At 43.2% G+C, this 26,704-nt stretch overlaps 1 protein-coding gene across 4 annotated transcripts in view; it reads left to right on the forward strand.

Annotated features, from left to right (window-relative positions):
- The window catches only part of CACNA1D (calcium voltage-gated channel subunit alpha1 D), a 286,732-nt gene that overhangs the window by 143,526 nt on the left and 116,502 nt on the right, over positions 1-26,704 (forward strand). For 2 of the 4 annotated variants that reach the window (XM_087825031.1, XM_087825030.1), the window contains exons 5-8: positions 5,898-6,040; positions 10,209-10,361; positions 10,880-11,076; positions 17,646-17,749. In XM_087825031.1, coding sequence (XP_087681157.1) covers positions 5,898-6,040; positions 10,209-10,361; positions 10,880-11,076; positions 17,646-17,749 — 597 coding nt within the window. Of the gene's footprint in view, positions 1-5,897; positions 6,041-10,208; positions 10,362-10,879; positions 11,077-17,645; positions 17,750-18,321; positions 18,426-26,704 lie in introns of all 4 variants that reach the window. The other 2 variants (XM_087825033.1, XM_087825032.1) reach the window with 1 other exon arrangement.

A 26,704-nucleotide genomic window follows, 5' to 3' on the forward strand; every position in this document is an offset into this window, starting at 1 on the left:
TTTAAAAATAATTTATTTATTTAAAGCAAAATAATAACAATGTATTATGGGGTTTATAGCATCTATAAAAGTAAAATATCTGACAATAGAAGTACGAAGGACATGAACAAGGGAAAAAAGAGCCATATACTGTTGCAAAGTGCTTGTATGGTAGGCGAGGTGACAAAATAGTATTTGGAGGTAGACTGTCCAGTAAGTTAAAGGTATATATTGTAAACCCTGGAGAATGGGCCGGCAAACTTCAGCCCATAGACCAAATCTGGTTTACTGGCTACCCCACCCCCCCAATGACAAAATATTCTGCTGTTTGCTTTAATAGATAAAATCTGATTGGAAGACAGTCACGCTCACTCATGTCTATGGCTGTTTGGTGTTAGGATGGCAAAAGTTGAGTAGCTGTGACAGAGACTCTATGGCCTGTAGATCTTTCAGTGGTTACTCTTTGGCACTTTAGAGAAGTTTTTTTTTTTTTTTTGCTGATATTTGTCCTAGAGAAGCCACGAAAAAAATAAAGAGGTATAGCTAACAGGCCCGTATTGGAGGAGATTAAATGGATTTTATTATTATTTTTTTAATAAAAGAGCTCACTCCAAAAGCAGAGAAGAAGGGAAAAAGTAACAATGGACGGAACAGAAAAGAAATAGCAAGATGATAGATTCAAACCCACCTTTATAAACCTTTATTAGAACCCAGAGTTTATCAGATTTTATATGTAAAAAAAGTCCCCACTCTATAGTGTCTAAAAAAAACCTGCTTTCAATATGAAGACACATTTTGAAAGTAAAAGGACAGAAAAATACAAACCATGTGAAAACTAATCGAAAGAGAGCTCAAGTGGCTGTATTAATATCCAACAGAGCAGACTTCAGAACAAAGGAATATTATCAGAGATAAAGAGACATTTCATAGTGATAAAGGAGTCATTTCATCCAGCAGATGTAATAATCCTAAATATATACATGCCCAATAACAGAGCTTCAAAATACACAAAGCCAAAACTGATAGACCTGAAAGGAGGAAGAGACAAATCTACAATTGTAGGTGTACATTTTAATACTCTTGAGGAAAATCATTGAGGATACAAGGACATTTTTAGAGCATTCCACCAGCAAGAGCAGAGTACATATTCTTTTCACATATGCACATGGAGTATTAACCAAGAGAGACATATTTGGGGACATAAAAGAGGTCTCTGTATTTAAAAAGATGAAAACCGAACTAAGTTATGTTTTCTGAATGAATTTAGCAATGTTTCTGGGTAAAAGGTCAGTATGTAAAAGCCTGCGAATTTCTGTGTAATAGTGGAAAAGGAAAATTTAAAGACTACTATTTACTATAGCATTGAAAAACATGAAATATGTAGGGAGAGTGCACTGAAAATGACTAAACCTTTCTGAGAAAAAGTAAAGACCTAAGTAAATGGAATGATGTACAGTGTCTTGGATTAGATGGCTCAATATTATTAGGTTATCATTTCTTCTCAAATTAAGCTGTAGATTGAATCCTAATCTAAATCCCCCTCAAGTGATAATCAGCTCATCAGTGGCTACCTAAGGCTGTGCTTGGAAGGAGGAAGACTACAGTGGGGCATGAGAGAGCTGTAGGAGTTACTGTACTGGATGTCTTGATTGTGGTGTTCATAACTTGGGCTTATACTTCTGTCAAAACGTCATTATATGCTTTTTGAAAGGGTATATTATTATAAATTAGCAGGAAAGGCTATATTTTATTATAAATTAGCAGCAAGCTGTTACAATTGAATAGTAAGAAGATTGTTGTAGAGATTGACAAATTTATTTGAAAATTTGAATGGAAATTAGAGAGGCTCTGTACTAGACAAAGTAATATTTAAGTACAAAGCTAGAACCTGGTTTTAAGGCTTACTATATAAACTACAGTAGGTAGTAAAAAGAGTGTGATATTGAAATAAGGAGTAGACATAAAGATCAATAGAACGGAATAGGGAGTCTAGAAATAGACTCATAAAATTGATTTTAGACAAAAGTCCCTTGATAATTCAATGGGTTGAGGAAGCTGTTTTCAACAAATGTTGCTATAACAACTATTTACCCATATGAAAAAAGACTCTTTATTCTTTCTTCATACTATATACAGATACTACCTTAACAGATCCTAGACACATATGTGAAAGTTAAAGCTAAAATATTTAGGAGAAAATCTTTGTGACATTGGGATAGGCAGAGATTTCTTAGGACACTAAAAGCACTAGTCATAAAAGAAATAATTGAAATTTTGGACCTTATCAAAATTCAAAACTTTTCTTCAAAAGACAGTGTAAAGAAAATGCAAAAGTAATGCACTGATTGGGAGAAAAATTCATAGTACATATATATGACTAAGGATTTGTATTTAAAACGTAGAAAGAACTCTTACAATTGAATAGTAAGAAGACAGCCCGGTACATAAGTAGGCAAAAGATGTGAACAAATCTTCACAAAAGAAGATATGTAAATGGTCACCAAGCAACTGAAAAGATGTTCATCATTAGTGCAGTAATTAGAGAAATGCAAATGAAGCCACAAGGACAGGAATTACATACCCACTAATATTATACAATGTAAAAAGATGGACAATATCAAATGTTAACCAAGATTTGGAGCAACTGGAACTTTCATACAGTGCTTGTAGAAATGGAAAATGCTACAGTCATTTTTGAAAAGTTTGCCAATTTCTTACAATATTAATCATACATTAATCATATGACCATATTATAGTATTACTAGTAGGTACTTATCCAAGATAAGGGAAAATACATGTTCACAAAGAGACTTATTTCATAATAGAGAAAAGGTGGAAACAACCCAAATATCTACAAGTGAGTGGATAACTCATTGTGGTATATTCATACAATGGGATATCACTCAACAATAAAAAGAAATGAACTGCTGATAAATGTAACTTGGACGACTCTCAGAAACATGGTGAGCTTAAGAAGATAAACTAAAAAGAGAACAAGCTATATGATTCTGTTTATATAAGATTCAAAAAAAAAAAAGAAACCCAAGTGATAATCAGCTCATCAGTGGCTACCTAAGGGCTGTGCTTGGGGGAGGAAGACTACAGCGGGGCACGAGAGAGCTGTAGGAGTTACTGGATGTCTTGATTGTGGTGTTCATAACTTGGACTTATACTTTTGTCAAAATGTCATACACTTTTTAACAGGGTATAAATTAGCAGCAATAACATTATTTTTGAAAAAGTAAAAAAATCGAAATTAAAATACTAGAACTGGACTCACTGGTCTTTTTGTTCTCATTAAATATGAAAAATTTTAGAACATCAGATTCTCCTTCTAAAATATGCACTAAATTGTAGTTAAAGATTGGAAGAAAAGTTAAAAAGAGGGAAAAATTAAATGATGTCTTCTTTTGAATCAAATTCCTACTCCCTAAAGTTTCCAACTATGGACTATACCTCAATCCAATGGATTTTCCATTCCAAGTCAGCCATGACCTGCTTTTGTCAAAATTCCTAGCAACAGAGACACTAAGAAAATAATCGATGTCTAAAATGTTAACTTAATATTGTGACCACAGGAGGACTCAATGGCTCTACCAGAGCTGATATTATTCCCTGTCTAAGAAAGTTTGATCTGAGCCAACTTTTATCCCTTGCCTCTAATTTTTCGATAAATATATTTCAAGCATTCAGGCTCTTAGTTTTGCAAAGAAGAACATGCAGCACTCACCCTGGTGCTTCTGACTTGAGTCAGGTTAGGTAGCTCCTTGCCTTTTTTCTCCTGTCTTGGGGTAAACTTGAAAAATTTTTTAAAAAATTGATTTTTAGAGAGAGAGAGAGGAAGGGAGAGGGGGAGCAGCATCGATTGGCTGCCTCCTGTATGCCCCCTACTCGGGATCAAGCCCACAACCCAGGAATGTGTCCTGACTGGGAATCAAACCTGTGACCTTTTGGTGCATGGGATGGTGCTCAAGCAACTGAAGACACTGGCTAGAGCTTGGGGCAAACTTTTAATAACAATCTAGTATCAAATACTTTCTCCTCATGTTCTTATCTCTTTAGGCACATGTTACATTTTTTTGGTTGGGGGTGGTGGTGAAGGGAGTAGAATCAGAATATTAGAATGGAAGGGAGCGGGGCTCTGGATTCTTTAATCCAGTTTTCTCATTTTACAGAGGAAACGGCAGCCCAGGGAAGGCGAGGGCCTTGCTTTAATGCCTCCTAGCTCTGAGGAATGGAAGCCAGCCCCGACCCCTTCCACTCCCGGCTGCCTAGAAACGGCAGTCAGCCTCCCTCTCTGACTCAGGCTCCAATGTAATGGGGGAGAGGCATTATTCACCTGTTTTCAAGGACATTGCTGAAGAACTGGGGCTAAAGGACCATAAAGCATACATTGCAAAACACTGGTACTTGAAAGCAATCTTAAATCACCACCTGCATAAATTACTTTCCTAACCCTTTGGGATGAAAATTCCTGCGGCTGCCACATTTCAGAAAAGTTTGAGGTTTTCTTTCTTCCTCTTTCTTTGTTTTTGTGAAGCTATGAACTTGTTTTGGAGGGAGACTTTGAACTTTAGCCTTGCTGCAGGGGTTTACAGTAATTAAAAAACTATGCTAACGAGATAAACTTGTCATCTGAAGCTTTGCAAAGGTAGAGACCTGACTTGTTCCTCCCTTCCCTCCCCCCACTGGGTTCATTGCTAATTGTTGTCCTGTTATTAAAACAAACGACTTCTTTAAATGCCCGAGAATGGCATGTCCGTGCCTGATCAGGACCGCACATCAGACCACCCTGTATTTTATGGACTTGGTGTCTTGGCCGGCCAGAGGCGTGCCAGTGGGGGCAGAGTTCCTGCTTTGGCTGCTAATTAAACTTTAGAAACCGTTTCTTTGTTGCTGGGCCAATCATTCCCACAATCTGATTGGCCAGAGTTGATTCTTTTTGAAATGGGCAAATTTATATTTATTCTGAAAAACAAGCAGCAATTCCAAAGGATAAATGTTTATTTGAAAGAGCAAAAGTAACTGTCAAATGAGCAGATAGCCTGAAAATAGCTTTATCCGAAAAACCTTCTGAGAGTAGGAAAAAATTTGCCGTGGCTGCCAGATACAATGTTCTTTTCATTTCAAAAGGAAAAATGATGATATTAGTACCTTGGGTTACTGCTTTTGGCCTTTGCACAGTCCTTAGCACCTGCGATGTATATCATGCCACAGATATCCCTCTGAGGGTAGGGGTGGTATGTAGCGTATCGATGAGGATCTGGGGCTTCCATCAAAGATTTTTGAGCACCTCTTACATATCAGGAGCTGTTCTAAGCACTAGGCTAGAAGAGACTCAATGAACAAATGAACAAAACAGGCTGAAATTCCCTGCCCTTATGGAACCTACGTCCTAGCGGGACCCACATACCTGGATTCATATGTGAGCTCTGCTACTAGTTTTGTGAACTTGGGCAGCTTACCTGTTCTCATGACGTTCATTTCCTCATGTGTAAAATAGTGTTAATAGTAATTGCGACTGCATAACAAACATTTCACAAGGATTCGTGAGATAATGTATGTAAAGTGCTCAGCATGTGGTGAGTGCTCCTAAATGGCAGCTGTTAGTTATTCCTGTTGGGGCAATTCCACCTGTCATCATTGGATCCCCAGTGATCCCCCTCTTGCATGGGGGTTGACTGGCTTGAGGATGTTCCATTGGCAGGGAAACAGATCAGTCCCTGACCCAAATCGTGTTAGACACGGGTCACTGGCAGTCAGGAGTCACAGCCCGGTTCTTGCCTTGACCCTGCTTTCTCTTTATTTAAGAAGCAGCCATACAGAATTAGCCCTTGTTCAAAAATAACCACTATGATCATCCTGTTTTGCTTCCCCCCAGGTGACAGACTCTAACATTTCTTCCTCTCTCCTTTCAGATTGTTTAGTGTAATTTTGGAACAATTAACCAAAGAAACAGAAGGCGGCAACCACTCTGGTGGCAAATCGGGAGGCTTTGATGTCAAAGCCCTCCGTGCCTTCCGAGTGCTACGACCACTTCGACTAGTATCAGGAGTGCCCAGTAAGCACGTTTTGTTTCCTAAAGCCAGGATTTTGTTGATTTTTTTTCTTTTCTTCTGGGTGGGTCTCAGGATTCTGAAATGGAGCACTACAAGGTGAGTGTCCGTGTACCAGCCAGGGGCTTTGCAGACGACCCTGGAGGCCTTTGAAGGCTGCAGTACATTTCGACTTGTGCTGTCACTTTGGATCCCGTGACATCCCCAAGAGGGGCTGGCAGCGACGTGCCTTCCTGATATTATAAAAGAGACAACCTTCTCTTGTAGAGAGGCGGAGTAAGTGGTGGCCAAGGCCTTGAGTACAGGCTTCCTGATTCGAGTCTGGTTTCCTTCTGTGACAGCACACTGACCGTCACCTCCTCCCACTCCCAGCCTGTCCTCTGTGCCCTCTGAAAGTGCTGGCGTATCTAGATGAAGGTGCCCGGAGGGCTCAGCTCACTGCATTTTTTTCAAAGTGAGGAGCAACGGGGGGCTGGACTTCTGGAAACTCTCTTCTCCACTGTTAGGAGCTGTGCCCGTCCCTCTCTGGGGACAAGGCAAAGGCTTTCGTGTCCTGCCCTGCACGTAGGGCGTAATAGAACCTGCTCAAAGGTGGTTCGAGGACTGGAGATGGTGCAGGGAGAGCCCCAGCACGAGGTCTGGAGCACAGAGGAGACCCTCAGGGGTGAGAGATGTTATTGTCATCCACATGGCTACGATGCCTGTCTGTGCCAGACCCTAGTGTGCTTCTGGCTGCAGACCTCCAGGCCAGGATGAGTGCCACCTGAGTGGGAACAGATGTCCTGTCCGTGCCCTGGCCAGGAGCTGCAGACTGCTGCTTCCACATGGGGCATGGGGTATGCTTCCCTGGGCTCTTTCCCTGATAGGACACCCCCTGTTGGGGACTTCAGAGGGTAGATGTCCTAGCACCTTTCCAAGGACTGTGGTGGTGAGGTGGCTGCCTACTGCCAGCCAGGGGAAGGATTTGGGACTGCAGGGCCTGCCCGTTTTCCACCGCTCGGAAAGCCATCAGAAGGACCCTGACCATAGTTTTCTCCTCCAGAACTTCTCTGTGAATTTTTATTGAACCTGTTGGCTTTCAAAAGGCACCAGAAATTCTCTGGAAGGAAAAAAGATTTCCAAATTTAACATTTTAAAATGTAGGAAGTGGTGTTTTATGTGTACTTGTTTTTCCAGATGGTTCACTTATTTTCATTGAAAAAGATCAGCGCAAGTCAAAACCACAGAACTGTCTGGAAGCAATTGAGAAACATAGAAATACCTTGGAAATGACTGGCTCTGTTAGGGTGTAACGTGGCTACAGGAGAAGTTCAGTGAGCAGACATGTTCTTCCAGATTTAGTTGTTACAGCTAAATCTAATTTCAAAGTAACCACGACAACTTTTCCCCCCAAGAGCAAATAGCAGGACAGCCTGCCTGTGTTGTGTGCTGCTGCTCCTGTGTGCCCGTCTGGCCGATGAGAACTCGGCATTTACATGGCCTTGGTTTGGCTCCCTTGTCTCATGAGCTTGTCACTGAATGACTAGTCCAGTGCTCCTGCATCCTCTCGAGAACCAGTGCTAAACTATTTCCCCCCCTTCCCCAAATATCACTTTAAAACTTGACCGAGGCCTGTATCACCTTCTGCCGTGGGTCAGCAGGGAAAAACGGGGATCTTAGTCTTGTGTGAGGACTTTTCAGCCTGTATTTTAACTGTCCTGGGAGGGAACATAAAAGTCTCTCATCAGACCCAAATGGGCTTCAGGGAGAGGGGTCAGGGGCTCTGGGTCATGCTATTTCCCATGCTGGTTGGCAACTGTGGCCCAGTGATTTCTTTTCAAGTACCTGAAGTTGTTCAAAATGCCTGGGGAAGTTTGACTGTTTACACTTACCTGGGAATTGTCTAGTCATTTCTTAAGAGAATTGAGACGGTCCTGTAAGACAGGATTTTGTGTGTATGTGAATATATTCATTCAGTGGAAGGTAAAAAAATGCATGTTTCAGAAGAGAGTAGTTCAGACGTTTGCAAAGTTCTTAACCACCCACGCGCAGTTAACTGAGAAGTGTGCATTGGAATCCTAGACCATCAGAGTGGGAAAGAATCCCAGAGAGCATCCAGTCCAACAGCATCACCTTTTACCTGAGGAAGCTGAGGCCTGCTAAGGACTGGCGACTTGTACAGATTCCCACAGCTAGTGGGTGGCCAGACAGGGCCAGACCCACGGTCTCCTACTTCCTGGTGGTCTTTCTACTTCATTCCTCTGCCACCGTGAGATCTGTACACATCAATAATATACAAAGGAGCCTAATGTCATGAAAGTGTACAATTCTCACTGAGATACAACTTCGTTGTCTCACAAATTTGGCCCATCTGAAATACAGAAGAACCTTAAATGTAAACGTATTTGTGAAACATATGGCTCACTGCCATGGAATTTAGAAGAGCTAACTGCCGAATGGTGATTTTAGATGGCTCATCCATGTCTAAAATTTAAGCGAAAAAACCTAGGCAAGTAGATGAAAGCAGATGCTTTCTTTCTCCCTCTATCTGTTCTTTCTAGAAGGTGGAAACATTAAGTCATCTTATTGATCATTTTTTTCAGAAGAAACCATTTAGCATTTAAATATCTGAAGATAGTATCTAGGACTTTGGTCATAATGAGGGTCTTGGAAAGAGGGGCTCTCTGTGAGTCTGAAATCCTCTTAGCAGTCTTACCTCCCCAGCCAGTCCCCTACCTCTTCCCTGTCTTTATCGCTGCCGATAAGAATTCTCTCTGCTCCGTGTGTTCTGACTTCCAACTTACTTAATTCTAGCACCTCAGCTTATATTCTTTCACTCTTTAAATATGTATTGGAAGAGAGAGGATATTGGAAAAGGGCAGTTTGAATGAGGGTGAGACAGTGGGGAGGGAGAGACAGGGAGGGGAAGGGGAAGAGCATAAAGAAAAGCGTAAGTGAACTGCGCAGAGCAGAAGCTGTGGTCACGGGGTGGCAGAAAGAACGCAGGACACTAAACGTGGGAGTTGGCTTCTAGTGTGGGATCTGGTCCTGTCCATCACTGTCCCTCAATCTTAATCCTCCCACCCAATCCTAGCCTGTGTTGCGTCCCCCCCCCCCCCCCCCGCTTTCCAGTCTCTTTTCCTCTACCTATATCATGACTCCGAGTATTACTCTGTGGATAGCTCCCAGGTTTCCACGTCCTTCCTCATCTCTCAAGCCCACGGTTCAGCTGCAGGATGCTCCCTCAGTGCCATGCCAGTTGCTCTCACCCTCTCCTTCCTTTGCCCGTCTCCACCCGCCTCATTCCAGGAGAACCTCCTCTTGACGTGCTGCTTTTGTTCGGGCACTAGGATTTGCCCCATGACCCTGCCTCCATAGGTACCTTCTTCCCCACACTTAGTTGCTGAGTTCTGGCCTCCACTGGTCCTGTCTTCTGCTATCCTGTTTGTCTTTCTAAAGAGGCTTCCTTTTGTTAATGGTCTGAAGTCTGGTCCTGTAACCCAGATTCAAAACCTGGAGCTGCCAAGCTGCAACCTTCTTTTCCTTCCTGATAGCCTTTGTCACTGTGTGCCCGCCAGCCAAGGCTTCCCCCCCCAGCCCATGCCATGGTGCTGGCTCACCTCTCCCCTCTGCCTGGCGTAGCCTCTCCTCCGCCCACCTGTGGAAGTCACCCTCCTCAGCCACAGGCCTTGCCCAGTCCTCCTCTGCACGCAGAAGCAGTGTTTCCATCCCTCTTTAACTGTGACTGATGCTACTCCTACGGCATCTGTGTGCTGCCTTTAATTTGCGTTTAATTATTTTCTCCTCCTAGAACACAAGCTCTTTGAGAGGAAGCCTTTTATGTGATACATCCTCATATCTTCCAAAGCCCTCACTAACCTGATGCTTGCCATCCGGTGGATGTTCAAGGAACTTTGTTGAGTGGAGGGACAAAGGCATAAATGACTGACTGACTGATGTTGGACAGTCCCCTCTCTAGGCCTTAGTTGTTCCATCCGTCAAGCGAGGGAGGTGGATTAGATGATCTTTAAGTTTGTAAACTTATCTCACATCCAGATTTAATGCTAATTAAAAGCTTTGAAATACCTGAGTTTTATTACTGTGTGTCCTGTGCAAAGCAGGCACCTTAGGAATTGTATGTGTGCATCACTGACGTTTCTTCCTGGCTCACAAACTCATTCCTCTCTCTCCTAGGTTTACAAGTTGTCCTGAACTCCATTATAAAAGCCATGGTCCCCCTCCTGCACATAGCCCTTTTGGTGTTATTTGTAATCATAATCTATGCTATTATAGGATTGGAACTTTTTATTGGAAAAATGCACAAAACATGTTTTTTTGCTGACTCAGGTGAGTATTGAAAATGGTAGCCAGCCCAACTTTTTAAAAAAGTTAATTTTCTCCCAGACAACTGTTATGGTTTTGAGAAAGTCTAAAACAAAATGAGAATAAGAAAAACAAAACAAAAAACAACCAAATGTACCAGCAAATTTACTGAGCCAGTTCCTAATGTGAGTTATGTTCAGAATAAATGAAAGTTTAATCCCCTTTTCTGTCCTGATTTCCTATGTAATGTGCCCCGGCAAGCAAGATGAGGGACCCCCCCCCCCAACTAGAACATGAGGCGAATCAGTAGCATTCTGTACAGCCCCGAGAGGTGCTGTGAGTGAGCACATAGGAGGGGGCCGTGGACTGTGGGTGCACAAACGGCCAGTTCTACGGGGGAGGGACTACACGAAGTGGACCCTGAAGGACGAGTAGGACTCTCAGACAGCAGAGGTGGGAGGCAGCGAGGGTCTCGGCCTGCGCAGGCGTGGTTTCCTGGTGCTCATCTCTTGGGTGGTGAAGGCTTCTTGCTCTGTCTGCAGATATCGTAGCTGAAGAGGACCCAGCGCCGTGTGCGTTCTCAGGGAATGGACGCCAGTGTATCGTCAACGGCACAGAGTGTAGGAGTGGCTGGGTTGGCCCAAACGGAGGCATCACCAACTTTGATAACTTTGCCTTTGCTATGCTCACCGTGTTTCAGTGCATCACCATGGAGGGCTGGACAGACGTGCTCTACTGGGTAAGCAGTGTGAGGAGAGTTGATGGAGTGTTCTTTCTCTGGATAAGTGTTGCATTAGCTAGAGCCTTTGGAGAGTTGGCTGAAAAAGAAACCCTGGAAGTCAGTGTTTTGGAAAGGGAAGCTGACCCTCTCTTCACTCAGCAAGACTCAATCCACATCTTTCCTTCTCAGGACTTTAGTTTCCATTCTAGAGAGCAAGATGCATAAAGTTGGCTTCCCCCACTCCCCAGTGCTGCCTGGGGAGTTCTTGCTGAGTGTGCCTAGTAGTCCCTTTCTGGAGGAACCCGGAAGGCCAGGGCTGTCCGGATTAAACTCTTAGAGAGCCAGCAGTTATTTCCCAAGTGAAGAGGCTTCTATGGGCTAAAATTGTTCTTTTATACATAAAGGCAGGTTGCTTTACTAGAATTCTAAACAGAAGATAGAGAACATAAATTGCATTCCTTTCATGTTTTCCATAACTTAGCACAGCCCCAAAGCCAAAATGCGTTTTCCCCCCTTATAATATTTCCCTCGCATCTTCAGTATTATATAAATCAGCCCAGCACAAGCTCTTAGCTCTCTCTTCCTTTCTCTTTGGAGCCAGAGAACCCTGGCAGAGGGTAGAAATGGAGCAGGGACCCATCCAACTGGCCGTGAAAACAGATGGACACCCTTTTGATGGCTGGGGTCTGGTTCTTCTTGTTCTAGACAGTGCCAGAAGGGTTTGTCATAAATGAAGAGCAGTAGCGTTTTAACAGCCATTTCCAAGAGCTCTGTTTGTTTGTTTGGTGGAATTTGAAAAAGCTCACCGAAGTTTAGAAATTATTTTCCATGCCACAGAGTTGCTGGGGAAAACAGCTGACATGTAGATTTTGAGCCTAAACCCAAGTCCAAATGAGATTAACCAGGATTCCAATAATAACTTGTAAAAAGGCAATTAGTAGTAATCAAATACTTCTTCAGTGGTCAGTCTCCAGTGAGAAGACCTGCAGATTGAGAAGTAGCTTCTGACAGAAGTAGCTTCTAAATTGTAGACACTTTATAGGATTTCATATTACTCTACCTTCAGAGAACATAGCATCTGATGGTCATAAGAAGGTTTTTGCTTCCCTTCCCCAGTGAGCACCATGTTTACTGGACCATAGAAGTCCCTGTATTCTCAGTGTTAGGCAAAGAGGGTGTGTTTTTATTTTCATTCCCAAAGTATGTGTCTAGTTTGCTAGTAAGGTTTCAGCATCATCAACATGTTATATCTTGTTTCTCTCCTTTTTCTTATTGTTATAGAGAGTGTGTGTGTGTCTGTGTGGATATGTACATCTGTTATTTATATCTGTATAATGATGCCATTCATGAACAGGACGAAGGAGGGAGATTATATTGGATGAGCCAAGACCATGCTTGTGCAAGGGGACCCTCAAATTAAGTAAAGGGTTCATTTTCACTAGTATTATCTAAAAAATTGCAACTCCTAGTTAGATTAGTTGAGGCCTCCCAAATTTCCCTTGAAATTTCTGATAAATAAAAAAAATCATCTAAATAGCCCAAACTCTGATCCTTCCCCTAAACAGTACAGAAAACAACATTTTGATTTTTTTTAAAAAAGTAAAAGTCTGTGATCCTCTCAGCTCTCTTGTTCTCTGTAGTCATGGTGAATTGTTTACTGCTGATCCAACATGCCTTGACTAATGGACAATTTTATACTTTATCTTAGATTTCTGCACATTTTCTCATGATAGTTTCCTATTATCAAGCAAGTGAAACCTCTGGGAGTGCGCGATTAAAGCAGAGAAAACTCCGTGTACCCAGAAACAAGTTTCCACTTGCTTTCCTGAGAACCTTTAAGTATCACCTAAGATCATGTAATTATTATCTCTATTGTTAATATGACAATCAGAGTTAATAATTTGGTAACATAATTATATTATCTGTGAACTACATGGCATCTTTATTTAGCTGGAGGAACTCACATAATTTATCAACATTATCCCATCCTGTATCCCTTTATAGGAAGTCTGGGATTTTGAAGATGGAAACAGTAGATTATAGAGAAACCACTGAACATCTCCAGGGTCCTATAGCAAGTGGTTGTGGTCCTTGATCTAGAACGGGGATTTGCAGACTTTTTTTATAAGGGACCAGATAGTAAATGTTTTGGCCTTGCAGACCATAATGTCTGTGTCACAACTACTCAATTCTGCTCTCTGCCCGTGTCACTCAGAAGCAGCCATAGACACCATGTAGACAAATGGGGCAGCTTTGTTCCAATGAAACCATTTTTATGGACACTGAAATTTGAATTTGGTATAACATTCATGTGCCGTGAAATATTCTTTTGATTTTTTCCAACCATTTAAAAATGTAAAAGCCATTTTTAGCTGTACAAAAGCAGGTGGGTTTGGCCTGCAGGTCAGAGTTTGTCGACGCCTGGTCTACACTAGAATCCAGCATACTCTCTTTGGCATTCTCCCACCCTTTTAGAACACTTGAGGATGGCTAAGTCATGTCTTCCAGAGTTCACTGAGATCGCAGTCTCTGAAACACATCAGGTTGTGTTGAATTACTTGTTGATTATATTTATTAACTCATCATAGTGCTAGGCAGGAGCCAAGGCACCAAGCCTTCCTAATATGTTATGGGCCACGGTCAGTGGGAAGCCACACAGCTGTGTTCCAGAACAGAACAGCCCTGCCCAGCACAGTGCCTGGCACAGAGCAGGTGCTCAACAAATACGAATTCCTATGACTCTTCAAGTGTAAAATCCCATTGCCTCAGTGTAGATGGGCCATGTTTAAATATTAATTTTTATCCACAACTAAGGTGTCAAGGAAACACCTTGAGAGAGAACTAAGGAGATAAGTTTTTAAATATTGATGGCAAGCACATTTTACAATCCTTTAGGGGTTTGTATATGGTAGACAAAGTCTTTGCCAGGGATTATGTTGATTATATTGCATCTTGTCAAGTTTATATTCAGTCAGTGTTCACAAGCTCATTGATACCTCAGATCTCCAGAGAGTCTTGCAAATAGTCTTGAGAAGGAAAGTACAGGTGGGCCCGATATGCAGAAAGACACACTTAGAACTGAACCATGTGGATGTGTGGGGAGTGGGATTATTAACTCGGGTGGAAAAAGTTATTGTAGAGCTTTTATAAATTGAATTCCTTAAACATGATTAAGCTGTCATCTGACCCACATACATTTGTTGGCCACAGAGGCAGAAGGGTATAGCGCAAGGAAAGAAAGAACATTAAGGCTGGGATAGGGCTTGGTGTGTGACCTTGGGCAGGTCGCTGAAACTCTTTGGGCTTTAATTTTATCTTTAAGATGCAGAACAAGACTACATGATCTTTTTTTCCCCTCTTCAACTTGGAGGAAATGTTCTTGAATGTAAGAGATAAATGAGAATAGTATTAGTTTCAGGAGAGAGCCATCTATATAAATTATATATGGCCTCTTGCTTTATTGCAAAGCCCTTTCTCAGTGAACACGCCTATGGAGGTGCTAGCTGTCAGACTCTAATAGGATGTTCTCATGGTCAACTTGACCATCTATTTTATTCAAGGTACATGGGAAATTCCTCTCTAGTTGGCCAAGGGCTTGCCTTTCTCTACCTTTCTCTCATTCCATGCTCAGGGGAGCTACAACCAGTATCCCAAGTTTCCAGTAGTGTTTTCAACAGTTAGAAAAGACAGGAAGCCTTAAAGTTGGCCTTTAATTGGAGACATGAATATGCATTTCAACCTTTGAAGTGAGGGAAAACTGACTCTCAATAGAATATTGTTCACTGGGCACCGGGAGAGTCCACATGATCACTTTGATATAAATATTTAAAAAAATTACTCTAAATTGAAATACTTCAGCTCATGCCAGTTTCTCCATTGTTGATAAAGGCCATGCAGACAAAATTCCAAGCAGTGTCTCTATTTTCTTTCTTTCTGTTTTGTTAATCTTCACCCGAGAATTTTTTTTTTTTTTTTTTTTTTAAGAGAGAGAGTGGAAGGGAGGGAAGGAGGAAGGGAGAAGGGGAGAGAGAGATAGAGAAGCATTGATGTGAGAGAGAGGGACATTGATTGGTTGCCTCCCATATGTGCCCCGACCAGAGCAGGGGATTGAACCTGCAACCCAGGTACGTGCCCTTGACTGGAAATCGAACCCATGGCCCTTTGGTGCACAGGCCGACTCTCTAACCATGAACCATACCAACTAGGACCGGTGTCTCTATTTTCATGTGGCTATTTTAGGGAGCAGCTTGCCAGTTCTGACTTGTCTTATGTATATGGTAAGGTCTAAGGAACACTAGCCTGTGAGAAGAGACTGGGTTGAGAAGGTTTAGTTAAGAGAAAGACTGGCCCTTAAAGCTTGAGCTCCATTTCTCTTCCCCAACTGCTGGAGATTTAGGGTCTCCTGTGGCCTTTGTTTAGCTCTGGCCTTTCTCCCAGCCCCCAGCTCCCAGCTGTCATTCCAGGTGATATTTCTGATTTGAGTAAATGTGAATCTGTCAAACACTCTTAAGAAATTAAAAGGGTCTTGAATGGGGGGAAAAAAATGCCCCTCCCAAGTGGAGCAGACCGCTGTTACTAGAGCCATTTCCTGGAACACAAGACTGAGGCCTGAATGAGGGTGGGGAAGCAGAGGGAGGGCTCAGCCCACTGACTTAGCCAGAGCTGTAGAAAAGTGGGGCCTCCTGGTGGGAGTCCTGGACTTGAACATGTTTCTCCCAACCTGTGAGCATGCACTCTCCTGTCATGCACACTCCTGTTCCAGCAGAGAGGAAACAGACCCAGAGAGGTCCCTTTGGAAGGTCCTGAATGCAGGCTGGGCTCTGGCCACTACACCAGGCAGCCTGTTTCTTGTCCTCCACACATGGGTTTTTAAATAAGTTTGGTGGCGTAGTTGCTTTGGAAGAATTACCCTCTGCCTTCCTCCTGAAATTAGTTTATCCAGCTTAATTAGATCAACAATTGCAGCCATGGCCTTGGCTCATTCATTACTGTAATTGCCAGTGTAAGATGTGCAGGCTGATATGAGTTCTATTAAGCACATCAGTTTTCATGTGGCCAAACAGGTGTTTCATAAGGGATTTAATGCCCTTTCCCTAGATTTCAGCAACAGATGTTAGGTAATTTTTTTTTTTTATGTTCTCTTTTGCTGTTTGGCTTCTGTATGAGGCAGTGAAATGCATGAGCCTCATTCTGTAAGCTAAAACCTGGAGCCACATAGTGTGGAGGAAAGCACATGCGTAAAGGCTGAAGGGCTCGCACCTGCAAGGGAAGAGCCATGAGTCAGCCCAGAGTGTATATAGTTCTGTATACTGGAGATTCTGGGTGTTCCAGCAAAATCAGGCCTGGGGCCATTCATCCTGTCCCTGACTGGTCCTTAGCATCTCCTTCCTGGGAGAAGCATTTGCCCAATTTACCACTGACCTGTGCTGTTGGTAAGTTCCAGCCAGCCGTGAACCTTAAAGCACCTGTTTGCTCCATCATGAAAGCTGCTCATGACCAAACCTCTCCTGGGAGCATCTGTCAGGGAGGCCACGTCTGACTGTCCTGCTTGAGCTTGTCCCACAGTAGGGGCCTTGGGGTTCCTCTAGATGAGCCAGTCAGCTCCAGCTGAGGCCAGCTTTCCCTGGCTGGGTCATCCAGGTCCAAGATAAGTGTGTGAGATAAGGGCCTTTTCCTACTCCTGGGTCCTTCCTGTGGTACAGTCTTAAAAATGTCATTCCTAAGAGCACCCTTGAGTATGTCAGCTTGCTGACTTCAGAATACTCACCTTCTCTGCATTAGTTTAACTGTGCTTGATTTACTGCTTGAGGGCCATCCAGATTTAAGATGGGTTGAGTTTCCTTGGATGGGTTGGCTTCCAATGGAAAGTTATTGTTTTAAGTTTTTTTTTTTTTTTTTTAAAAGAACAGACTTTATAGAGTCAAATGTTGCCAATTTGTCTCTATAACTAAGACTTTTCCACCATCAATTTTTTTAAAAAATATATCTTTATTGATTTCAGAGAGAGGAAGGGAGGAAGAGAGAGAGAAAGAAACATCAATGATGAGAGAGTTGTCACTGATTGGCTACCTCCTGCATGTCCCCAACTGGGGACTGAGCCCCCAACCTAGGCGTGTGCTCTGACCGGGAATCGAACTGTGATCTCCTGGATCTTAAGTTGATGCTTAACCGCTGAGTCAAGCCCAGCCGAGCAATCATCACAAATTTTAAAAGCAAAAAAAGTACTAACAACTTGGACAGAATAGAAAATAGTTTTCAGCTAAGCACTACTTTTGTCCTCTGCTAAGCGCTTTTCTGAAAATCCCTTATCAAGGCAGCTTCCTGTGAAGAAGAGCCAAGTCCCAGCTGATTTCCCCACTGGTGGCCAAAGTTGACTCCATTTGCCCTGAAAGCTTTGATGGCTGTGTGTGTGTGTGTGTGTGTCTGTTGGGAATATAAAATGAATATGTATTGGCTACTGTTGTTTCTTATTTGAATCTAAGTAAATGTTTCATTAAATGTATAGAATGCTGTCTCTAACGTGACCCTCTCTCCTTACTAGATTCCCTTATTAACCCACTCCTATGAGACCATCTTATTTCTTACAGATGAATGATGCTATGGGATTTGAATTGCCCTGGGTGTATTTTGTCAGTCTCGTCATCTTTGGGTCATTTTTCGTACTAAATCTTGTACTTGGTGTATTGAGCGGGTAAGCTACACCTCTTTCATCTTGAAAGCAGAGTCCTGAGGATAGATGCCAAGACCACACAGGCTTTGCTAGATGGGGGCCTCCGGGTGGGTGCCAAGCGCTTTACACATCCTCTAAGATGCTTTCTTTTCTGCTGAGGCTTCCCAAATCTCGATGTTTCCTGGAACCTCACCAGCCTTCATGCAAGAAAGCTATAGAATAGTTATTGACCAGAAATTAATCAGCGTTTGTTGCTTGGGATTTAAATAGTTTCCATTGCTTTGCCCTTTTGTCTGTCCTAAAATGAGACACGTGTATAATTGCTTGATTGGTCTGGATCCAAATATAATGCAGATTAATTGGTACAAGACAGTAGCTAAATGAGCTGATCCCGGCTGACTTTTGGTAGGCCACAGAATTCAGCAGCAGAACTTGTCTTTATTTGAAGACAAAAAAATGGAAGGCCCTAGGTGGGGTCCTTGTCCTGGGAGCGCTAATCTTCCATCAAAGCCCCGTGTGGTCTGGCAGCTGCTCCCGGGGCTCCGCTCTTTAGTAAATAGATAACTGATAACTGATCTCCTTACATTTTACAGGTAAATGATGCGATAGGATGGGAGTGGCCATGGGTGTATTTTGTTAGTCTGATAATCCTTGGCTCATTTTTCGTCCTTAACCTGGTTCTTGGTGTCCTTAGTGGGTAAGCAGTTGGATCCATGTTGCACATTCTGCCTCGTGTGTGGTGGGCGGCTCTGTGTCCCCCCCAGGTGCCCCCGTGGCTCCTCTGCATGCGTGTGGACTCTGATGTTTCCTCCATGTGTTGCTTTTGGATTGAACTGTGATTCTTTCTGCCTATATCTGTCTGTGAGATCCTGTGTTTTCTGACGCTTGCCAAACACTATTAATTTAATGAAAACGTTTCCCTGAAGCCAGTTACATTAATTTGCCCATGTGCAGAAGTGGATTTACCAGTGAGGGAAAGGAGTCCCAACCTTGGACTCCCCCAGGAAAGGGTGTCGGTTGAGGTTTCATCCCCATCGGTATATAACCTGGCCCTTTGTAATAATCATGAGTATTTCCAGGGTGTTTTAGATTTCATTGTGAAGGAGAAAGAAGCCTAGATTTGCACATAAATACTGAACAAATTTCAAAATCTTACGTCTTTTGTCTCAGGATCATTTATCAGCTTGGTTTTCTGTTGCTGTCACTGGGAGAGTTTTTCCTCTAATTCATTTTTAATCTTAACTGGTAGAGTCTTCCTTTAAATGCAGAGGAATGATCAGCTTTTGCACATACATGTTTTTGGTCTCATCATAGTCCCTGTCACTCAGTCACTGTTTTTGGAATTTCATTTAGTTTACCACCTCAGCTCTGTGACTGACCTGGTATAGAGAGGGCTCAGGGGGACTGGCTCAGGAAGGGGACTTCTGGTGTTTCTGGGCTCTGCCCTGCCTGGAGTGGCCCTTGCAGAGCCCCTCGGGGCAGCTGTGCATCCTCCCATCCTGCAGGTACCGCAGAAAGGGGAGTAAGAACCCCAGGGAAGGGAGCCGGGACCATCAAGGCGCTCTCAGAAGTGGCTCCAGCTGGGGGAGTGTAACTGTTGGTGGGGGTGGAGAGGGGCGCAGGAGGTCCCACCTCCCCAGAGGAGCCTCTGTTACCCACCAAGTGCAGACATCCTCAGGAAACACTGTTGATGGACTTGTTTCCGAGTGAGTTTCTCGTCACCTCGGCACTCACTTTACCTTCTTTCGGGGCTTGCGGAGCTTGTATCTCGGGGAAGTGATGTCTTCATGTACCGCTGAGTCAGGGGAGAGGCCTCTATCGAATTTTTCTCCACATCGCCCTTTCCAGAGTGGGAGGCCAAGCCAGCCACCTCTGCTTGCTCCCTCTAGCCTCCCTGCCTGTGTGCGGGGGTAAGGCTTTGGAACTCCCCTGACCCAGTGGGGCCGGCTTCACACCTGGACACATGCCGTCCTGTGAAGGCCTGTCTAGAAGTGGCCTGGGAGCCGTGTCCCCCACTGAGAGGAGCGGGTGGGGGGGGGGCATACCCTGGTCCCCCACCCCTAACACAGCTTCCTTCTGCAGAGAAGTGGCTCCTCAAGCCACATGTTCTTTCACTTAGTACTTTAAATGTGCTCCCCTCCTAATGAGCCTCTGTGGCTCAGGTTGGTGTTGGGATTGTAAGGGTGGAATTTATCTCCGGAGAAACAGCATCTTGCTTAACTCGGCCACAGGAACAGCCTGTCCAAGGTCAACAGCAGTCCTGTTGTGACTTCCTTGGCGCCTCCTGTCTCCAAATCCAACTAAACTGACTGAGGCCATGGAAACCACTAATTTCAACAGTGCCAGTGACGTGCCTTATCTCCGAGCTTGCAGAGCAGGAACCGGCCCCTGGCTCCACGAGGCCGAGGCTGCTTAAAAAGGGAAAAAGGAAAAGGTGGGAGGAGGGGGCTCCCCATTAGAAAGGTGGGCATTAAATACGCACCCCCAGGGGGACCCAAATTGGGGGATTAAAAAGGGCACCCACCCTTGTGGAACAACCAGTTTACCAAACTATATTTGGGGGGAAATAATTAAATTTACAAGTAATTTAAACATTTTAGTATCAAAGCAAAGCCAGATCCCTTATGAACAAGAATGCAAACGACACAAATTTTTAAAAATAAAATCAAAGGCTCCCTAGTGATTTCACTTGTCAGTTCCTGTTCCCAGGGGCTGCAGACCCACCCCACTACCCCGGAGGTGGAGGCCACTTGGGTAGGAAATGCGGAGGGGTGTTTCATGTGAAGTAAGAACCGGGTCTGCAAAGCAGGGCCTCTCAGCCACGTGGGCTAATTGGGCCAGCATTTCCTGAGCTCTGTCGAGTGCCCGGCTCTGGGCCAGAGGCCAGGGGTGCCAAGATGTCTAAGACCCAGACGGAGGCCTAGTGTTCAGACAGTCATTGTCTGGTAGAGACTCTTGTTAAGCAGCACAGGAGGGCAAAGCTAGAGTAGAGGTGTGGACCAAGGGGCTGTCAGCTGGACCTTGAAAGATGTTGAGGTATCTGTTGGGGAAATTTAGGAGCTAGCAGGCTCCCACCTGCCTGAACTATTTCCTGGGCTTCTCTGCCCAGCCGTTCCCCTTGATTTTCCCCCAGAGCAACCAAAAATAAAAATGGGTCATTTGTATTCATCTTCTTGTTAAAGCAAATTTAAAATATTTTAATTTTAATCTTAGTTCGTGACAGTTCTTTAGGGCACACTGGAGAGATTTCAAATCCAGAACGATGTAAATGTTAAAAGTGTTACAAAGACCCTGAGGGCCCGTCCGACCAATACAGATGTAATTCCAAAAGCACCCCATTAGAAGACTCCTCTGTTTTAGAAACTTAGGGCCATGCCGTAGCCTCTGATGAATAGTGAAGTGACGATGTGTGTCTTTAAGTCTGTTAACCACTGGGAAATATGTTTCTGGTCCTTGGCTCCTTCTCTTTTGTGTGGCCAGGCCATCCTATTTATTTTTTAACTGATTTTAATCTGCCACGTGATGTGTTGTTGGTATATTTTTAAAACATTCTAAGGTAGATGCTTTGGGAAAACCTTTGGTTTTACAACGGACCCCTTTTCTCAAGGTGAGTACAACGTTTACGGACTACACACCCTGTGTAGCCAAGTGTGAGCACAGACAGACTTTGATCTCTGATGACAGTGTGCCTTGGGAGAAGCTGAGAGTGACTCTAACTTGTGTTGCAGCTTCACATTAAGTTGTCACTGAGGAGATGGTCCCATTATGACCAGCGACTAGAAAGCATTCTCGTTTAAATCTTCAATTCAGGCAGGCTGCAGCTCCTGTCCTGCAGCTTTTTAGAAGCTTGGTAATTTTTCACTTTTAAAATTGTTTGTTTATTTAAAAATGTTTTTCTTGATTTTTAGAGAGAGAGGGAGATTAACTCCTTGCGTCTTTTGAGGTTTTTGTTGGTAAATAGGCAAAATAAGAGAACACATTGGTGTTTTGGTGCTTTGCTTCTTTAGCGTCATTGAAGGGGTGCCATGGGCAGTGGGCTCGGTTCTTCACCTGCAGGACTCCCCCGATGCTGGGCACACCTGCCATAAGCTGGAGTAGTCCCCACAGGTGGGGTTCAGACACCGAGGAGGGGACTGGTAGATGAAAGGGGAACTAGAAGACCTGGATTCTGGTCCAGCCAGTGTCACACACTAACTCTGGCACTTCACTTAGTAGCCCTGAGCCTCAGTCTCCTCATCAAACAGGGGTGATCCCACCATCTGCCTTCCCCCCTGGGTGGCTGGCTTTAAATCAGCTAAGGAATGTAGAAGGGCTTTGAAAACCATGCAGAGGATTTTACTCGTTTAATGTATCTGTATATTAAATTTGTGCCGCCCCCCCCCCCCCCCCCCCGGTGAAGTGGAAATTATCTGAAGGATACCATTCTCTGGATTTCCTGGAAATGATCAGAGAATGTGCTTTGTCCACACATTAATACTGTATTCTGTGCCCTCGAAGAGGAGACTGTGTCAGCTGGACAGGATTCTGCAGCTCTGAATCATTGCAATGGATGTTATGTCTAATAGTGATTTTGTTTTTGTGGCACAAATAGGGGTAGGCAATGGCATTTCTGTAACACAGTGGCTTTAGAGTTGGATCATCAAGACTTGCATCTTTGCTCTACCTTTACGTGAGATTTGGGGCAAATTACTTACCTCTTTGAATCTTACTTTTCTGTCTGAAATGCAGCTAATAATACCAACTGTGTAGAGTTGTGTGAGGATTCAGCAAGCAAGAGTGTAGAGTGCTTGGCCATTGTTGTTATTATGATGGCTCAAGTAGGAATATATAAAATAGGATTTGATGCAAGGAAAACCTAACCAACTCAGTCCTTTTAAACCAATTAATACTTATTGGACAAGGTAGGCCTGAATTAGTGAAAAGTCGAAGTTATACTCTTAAATGCTTTATTATATACACATGTGTGTATATATATGACATAGCCAATTATTACTAAAGGGTATTACTACATAAACCACCTCCTGGGCCTGCTTAAAGAGTAGATGAAAATCATTTGTAAGTTGCCTATGATTTCAAAGCTGTGGTTTTGCCAGCATCTTATGAAAAATATTTGAACCACTTCTTTTCTTAAGCAGTCCTTGTATGTTGTTGGAAGATAAATGCTCTGTGTAAGCCCCATTTTATGATCTAAGATTGAATGTAAATTCAACCTATGTCTATAAATTCCAGATCATTCAGCTCTAAATTAATTTGTGTCTTTGTGTACCAATAAGTTGCAAATCTACCAGGTCACAGGTTATCTTTTTAAATCATTAATCCAATTTTATATTACTTTAGGCCTGTTTCTTTCTTTCTTTTTTAAAATATGTCTTTATTGGTTTCAGAGAGAGGAAGGGAGAGGGAGAGAGATGGAAACATCAGTGATGAGAGTTGTCATTGATTGGCTGAGGCCTGTGTATCTTAACTTTAAAAGTTTTGTGGGGACATGGATGAGGTCAATCATTATAGAAAAGTGATTTTCAAACCATGCGTTTATTCTGAATTTCGCTATTGCATCCTTCCGATGCCCCATTCTAGTTGCATCAGCTCCCAGGGCCTAGACAGAGACCCAGGCATGGCTGCTTTTCTTGTTTAACTGCTGGTGTGTGGAGAAGGGAGAGGGAAGGTGATGGTAGTGGTGGGACTGTCAACTGTATCATATCAGAATTATACAGAATAGGAGCAGGTTTGGGGCATTGTCATTTGCACCCTGGTCCATTTAAATTCACACCAGTATGAGCCACGGTAAATCAGAGATTGCTCCCCCTTGAACGTTGGCAAAGGAGACAAACGTATCAGGGTAGATAGTGGCTGTATTGCTTGTGAGTATTTTATAAGTGGTGACATACCCTCTGGGAGTAGGCACTCTTATGAATTATTCATGACTGGGATTCGATTTTGCTCTCATTCAACACTTGACCAGCCTCTGCTGATAGAAAAGGAACAACAGAATTTCTTCCTGTACATACTCCTCTGACATAACTTGCATCTTAAAGGAGTAGCTGAGTTGCTTACAATGTTGAAAGGCAGATTGTTAGGTAATGGGATAACCAGGCTGTCAGCATGCCTGGTTACCACTATGTTACAGAATAAAATTGTACTGAGTCCGTGAGTTAATTTTGTACCTTGACCAACAGACTCAGAAAAAACAAAGAAATTGTGGAGGGTTCTTTGTAGATAGTTCTTACAATTAAAAAAAATTTTTTTCCTGGTGTAATTAGTGATGATTAAGCTGCCAGAATTTCAAGAAGACACTCCTAATGATCATTTATAGCAAAGTAATTCCCAATATTTAGCTGTATCTGTCGTTGGCTTGTCTAGGCTAATATGCAAAAGGCTTGCCCACACGGTTGGATGTCTCTTTTCCTGAATTGGGAAGTAATGCTGTGAGTGGAGCTGAAAGCTGTGGGAGAGCTCCCTAGTCCTCTGGTGACTTCACATGGTTTGGCTTTGGTAGAACAAGCAGTTAAGCCCCACTTCAGCTTCAAATGGAAGAATGCGAGATTCCTTTTTCAAATGAAGAACCAAGCTGAACGTTTATATATACTTTTAAACACTTCACTTTCTTGTTGCAGAGTTAAAAGGCTGTCGGGGGTAGCTGACAGCTGGATCCTGGTGCTGTGGGTACCACGGTACCTGAAGTGCACAGGCTGGTAGCCACACCTGACATTAACAAGTGAGTGGTAACCCCTCTGCCGCTGGCTCGCAGCTGCTGTTTCCATAGAAATGGCTGTCGGGATCAGTGGAAACGAGGTAAGTGAAAGTTTTCGCTGATCCTTGTTTCCATCAAGCTGACGTCTGTTTCCCTGGCAACAGCAGTGGACAGCAGCCAGGCACTAGCAACAGATTCGGGAGAGCTCTCTCACTTGTCAGCTGTGGCTATCATCTGTCCCTGACTGAGTTCTTCTATATAATACACGGCAAAGATCCCTGACAACCCGGGAGGCACCTCCGGCCGCGTGTGCCCTCCTGGGCACCGATTTTGCCGATGAAGAGCTCTGTCCTAAGCAGCTCCTCCATCAGCAGCCTTCCCTCCACTGCACTCTGCTTGGTGGATGTACAGTTCAGGGGAAGGGGAGAGGTAGCTGAGTGTATCCGTGTTGCAGGGCAGGCTGTTGAGTCTGTTGATCCCAAGTCCCAGGGGAAGAGAATTCATTGCGGTGCTTTCATGTGCAGACCCAGCTCTTCATAAAGCTGCCGGTACTTTAATGGTTGAAATTAAAACCATAATTTTCCTGTGTTCCCTACGGGATTGGTGGCATTAACCATTGCTATCGCTTTTACAGTGGAAGGGATATTTATGAATTTAATAATTAGACTTCTTGTGAGAAACATATTTGACGATTGCCTCTAAGATGCTATGCTAGTGTCAACCTCAGCTAGTCTTTTTTTCTCCTATGTAATACTTATTCATTTACAGGCTGGTAAAATTGCCTACAGAGATCAAATAATGGTATAGCAAGGCAGCTCAGTATGCAAAGACCAGTATAGCCATAGTATAGGGAGCTTTTTTTTTAAAACTAACATTTAGCACTTGTTCCTTTCCTGGAGTTTCATTTTAATATTTCAGCAAATGTAGACACCCAAGACATAAGTATCTCCCTGCCACATGAGACAGCGTTCACGGGTCCCACCGAGCAGAGGAGAGCCGTCATGACTGCCCTGGTGTGTGAGATGATGACACATTGGGAGAGGCACAGAGTGAGTTGTTGGGCACTGTCTGATTTTAAACAAAGATACTGTGAAAAAATATTTTCTCTGAAGTAAAACAGAGCTCTGAGATTCAGAGGTGTATCTCTGAGGATGGAATGAGGGTGCGGATCCACAGTGTTCCGAGAATCTAGGTTGCCTGTCCAAAAGAACACTGAGAAATTGCAGATTTCCTGGTGGGGACCTTTCTTAATGACCTTGGTCCTCAATAGTGTGGACAAGGACAACTGTTTGGCCTGGAGGCAATATGTAGGGCTGATCCTGCACCACCTGGTTGGGTTCAATATAACAGACTAATAAGCAGAAAATCTTGCTAGATAACTTTTTCCTTTGTCTTAGCCTTCTTAAGAAAAAAATGGCTTGAATGCATTCATTTAATGATTTTTTTTCAAGTGCCTCCATAGTACTAGTGTATTTGCCAAGCATCTTTCTAGGCATTGGGACTACAATGGTGAGAGAAAATGAATTCACCAAAATCCTGCCAGAATTAATAAGTGAATTTAGCAGGGTCACAGGATACAAGGTCAGTATACAAAAATCAACTTTATTCCTATATACAAGCTACAAGCTTGTGGAAAATGAAATTTGAGAGAATATTTACAATAGCATCAACAAATTAAAATACTGAAGAATGAAAATGAGAACAGATATGAAAGACCTCTACACTGAAAACTACAAAACACTGATTAGTAAAATTAAAGATGATCTAAAGATGGTTATGGATTGGAAGACTCAATGTTGCTAAGATGTCAAATTTATCTGTGCATTCCTCAAATTTATCTATGCATTCAGTGCTGTCCCCATAAATCTTTTTTTAAAAATCCTCACCTAAGGATATGTTTATTGATTTGAGAGAGAGGAAGGGGCCAGGGAGAGAGAGAGAGAAACTTTGATTCAAGAGAAGCATTGATTGGTTGCCTCTGCATGTGCCCCTATTGGGGATTGATCTGCAGCCCAGGGATGTGCCCGATGGGGAATCGGTCCGCAACCTTTTTGGTGTATGGGATGACACTCCAACCAACTGAGCCACCCGGCCAAGGCTGTTTCCATAACTCTTAATAGTCTTTTTATAGAAACTAGCAAGATGATTCTGATATTTATGTATAATTTCAAAGGACCCATAATAACTAAAACAATCTTGATGAACAAAGTTGGAGGACTTATACTACCTGATTTCAAAACTTGCCATAAAGCTACAGTACATGCAGTGTTGTTTTATGTATCTAT

Source organism: Miniopterus natalensis, chromosome 15, assembly GCF_054644295.1.
Source record: "Miniopterus natalensis isolate mMinNat1 chromosome 15, mMinNat1.hap1, whole genome shotgun sequence".
Taxonomy (NCBI): domain Eukaryota; kingdom Metazoa; phylum Chordata; class Mammalia; order Chiroptera; family Miniopteridae; genus Miniopterus; species Miniopterus natalensis.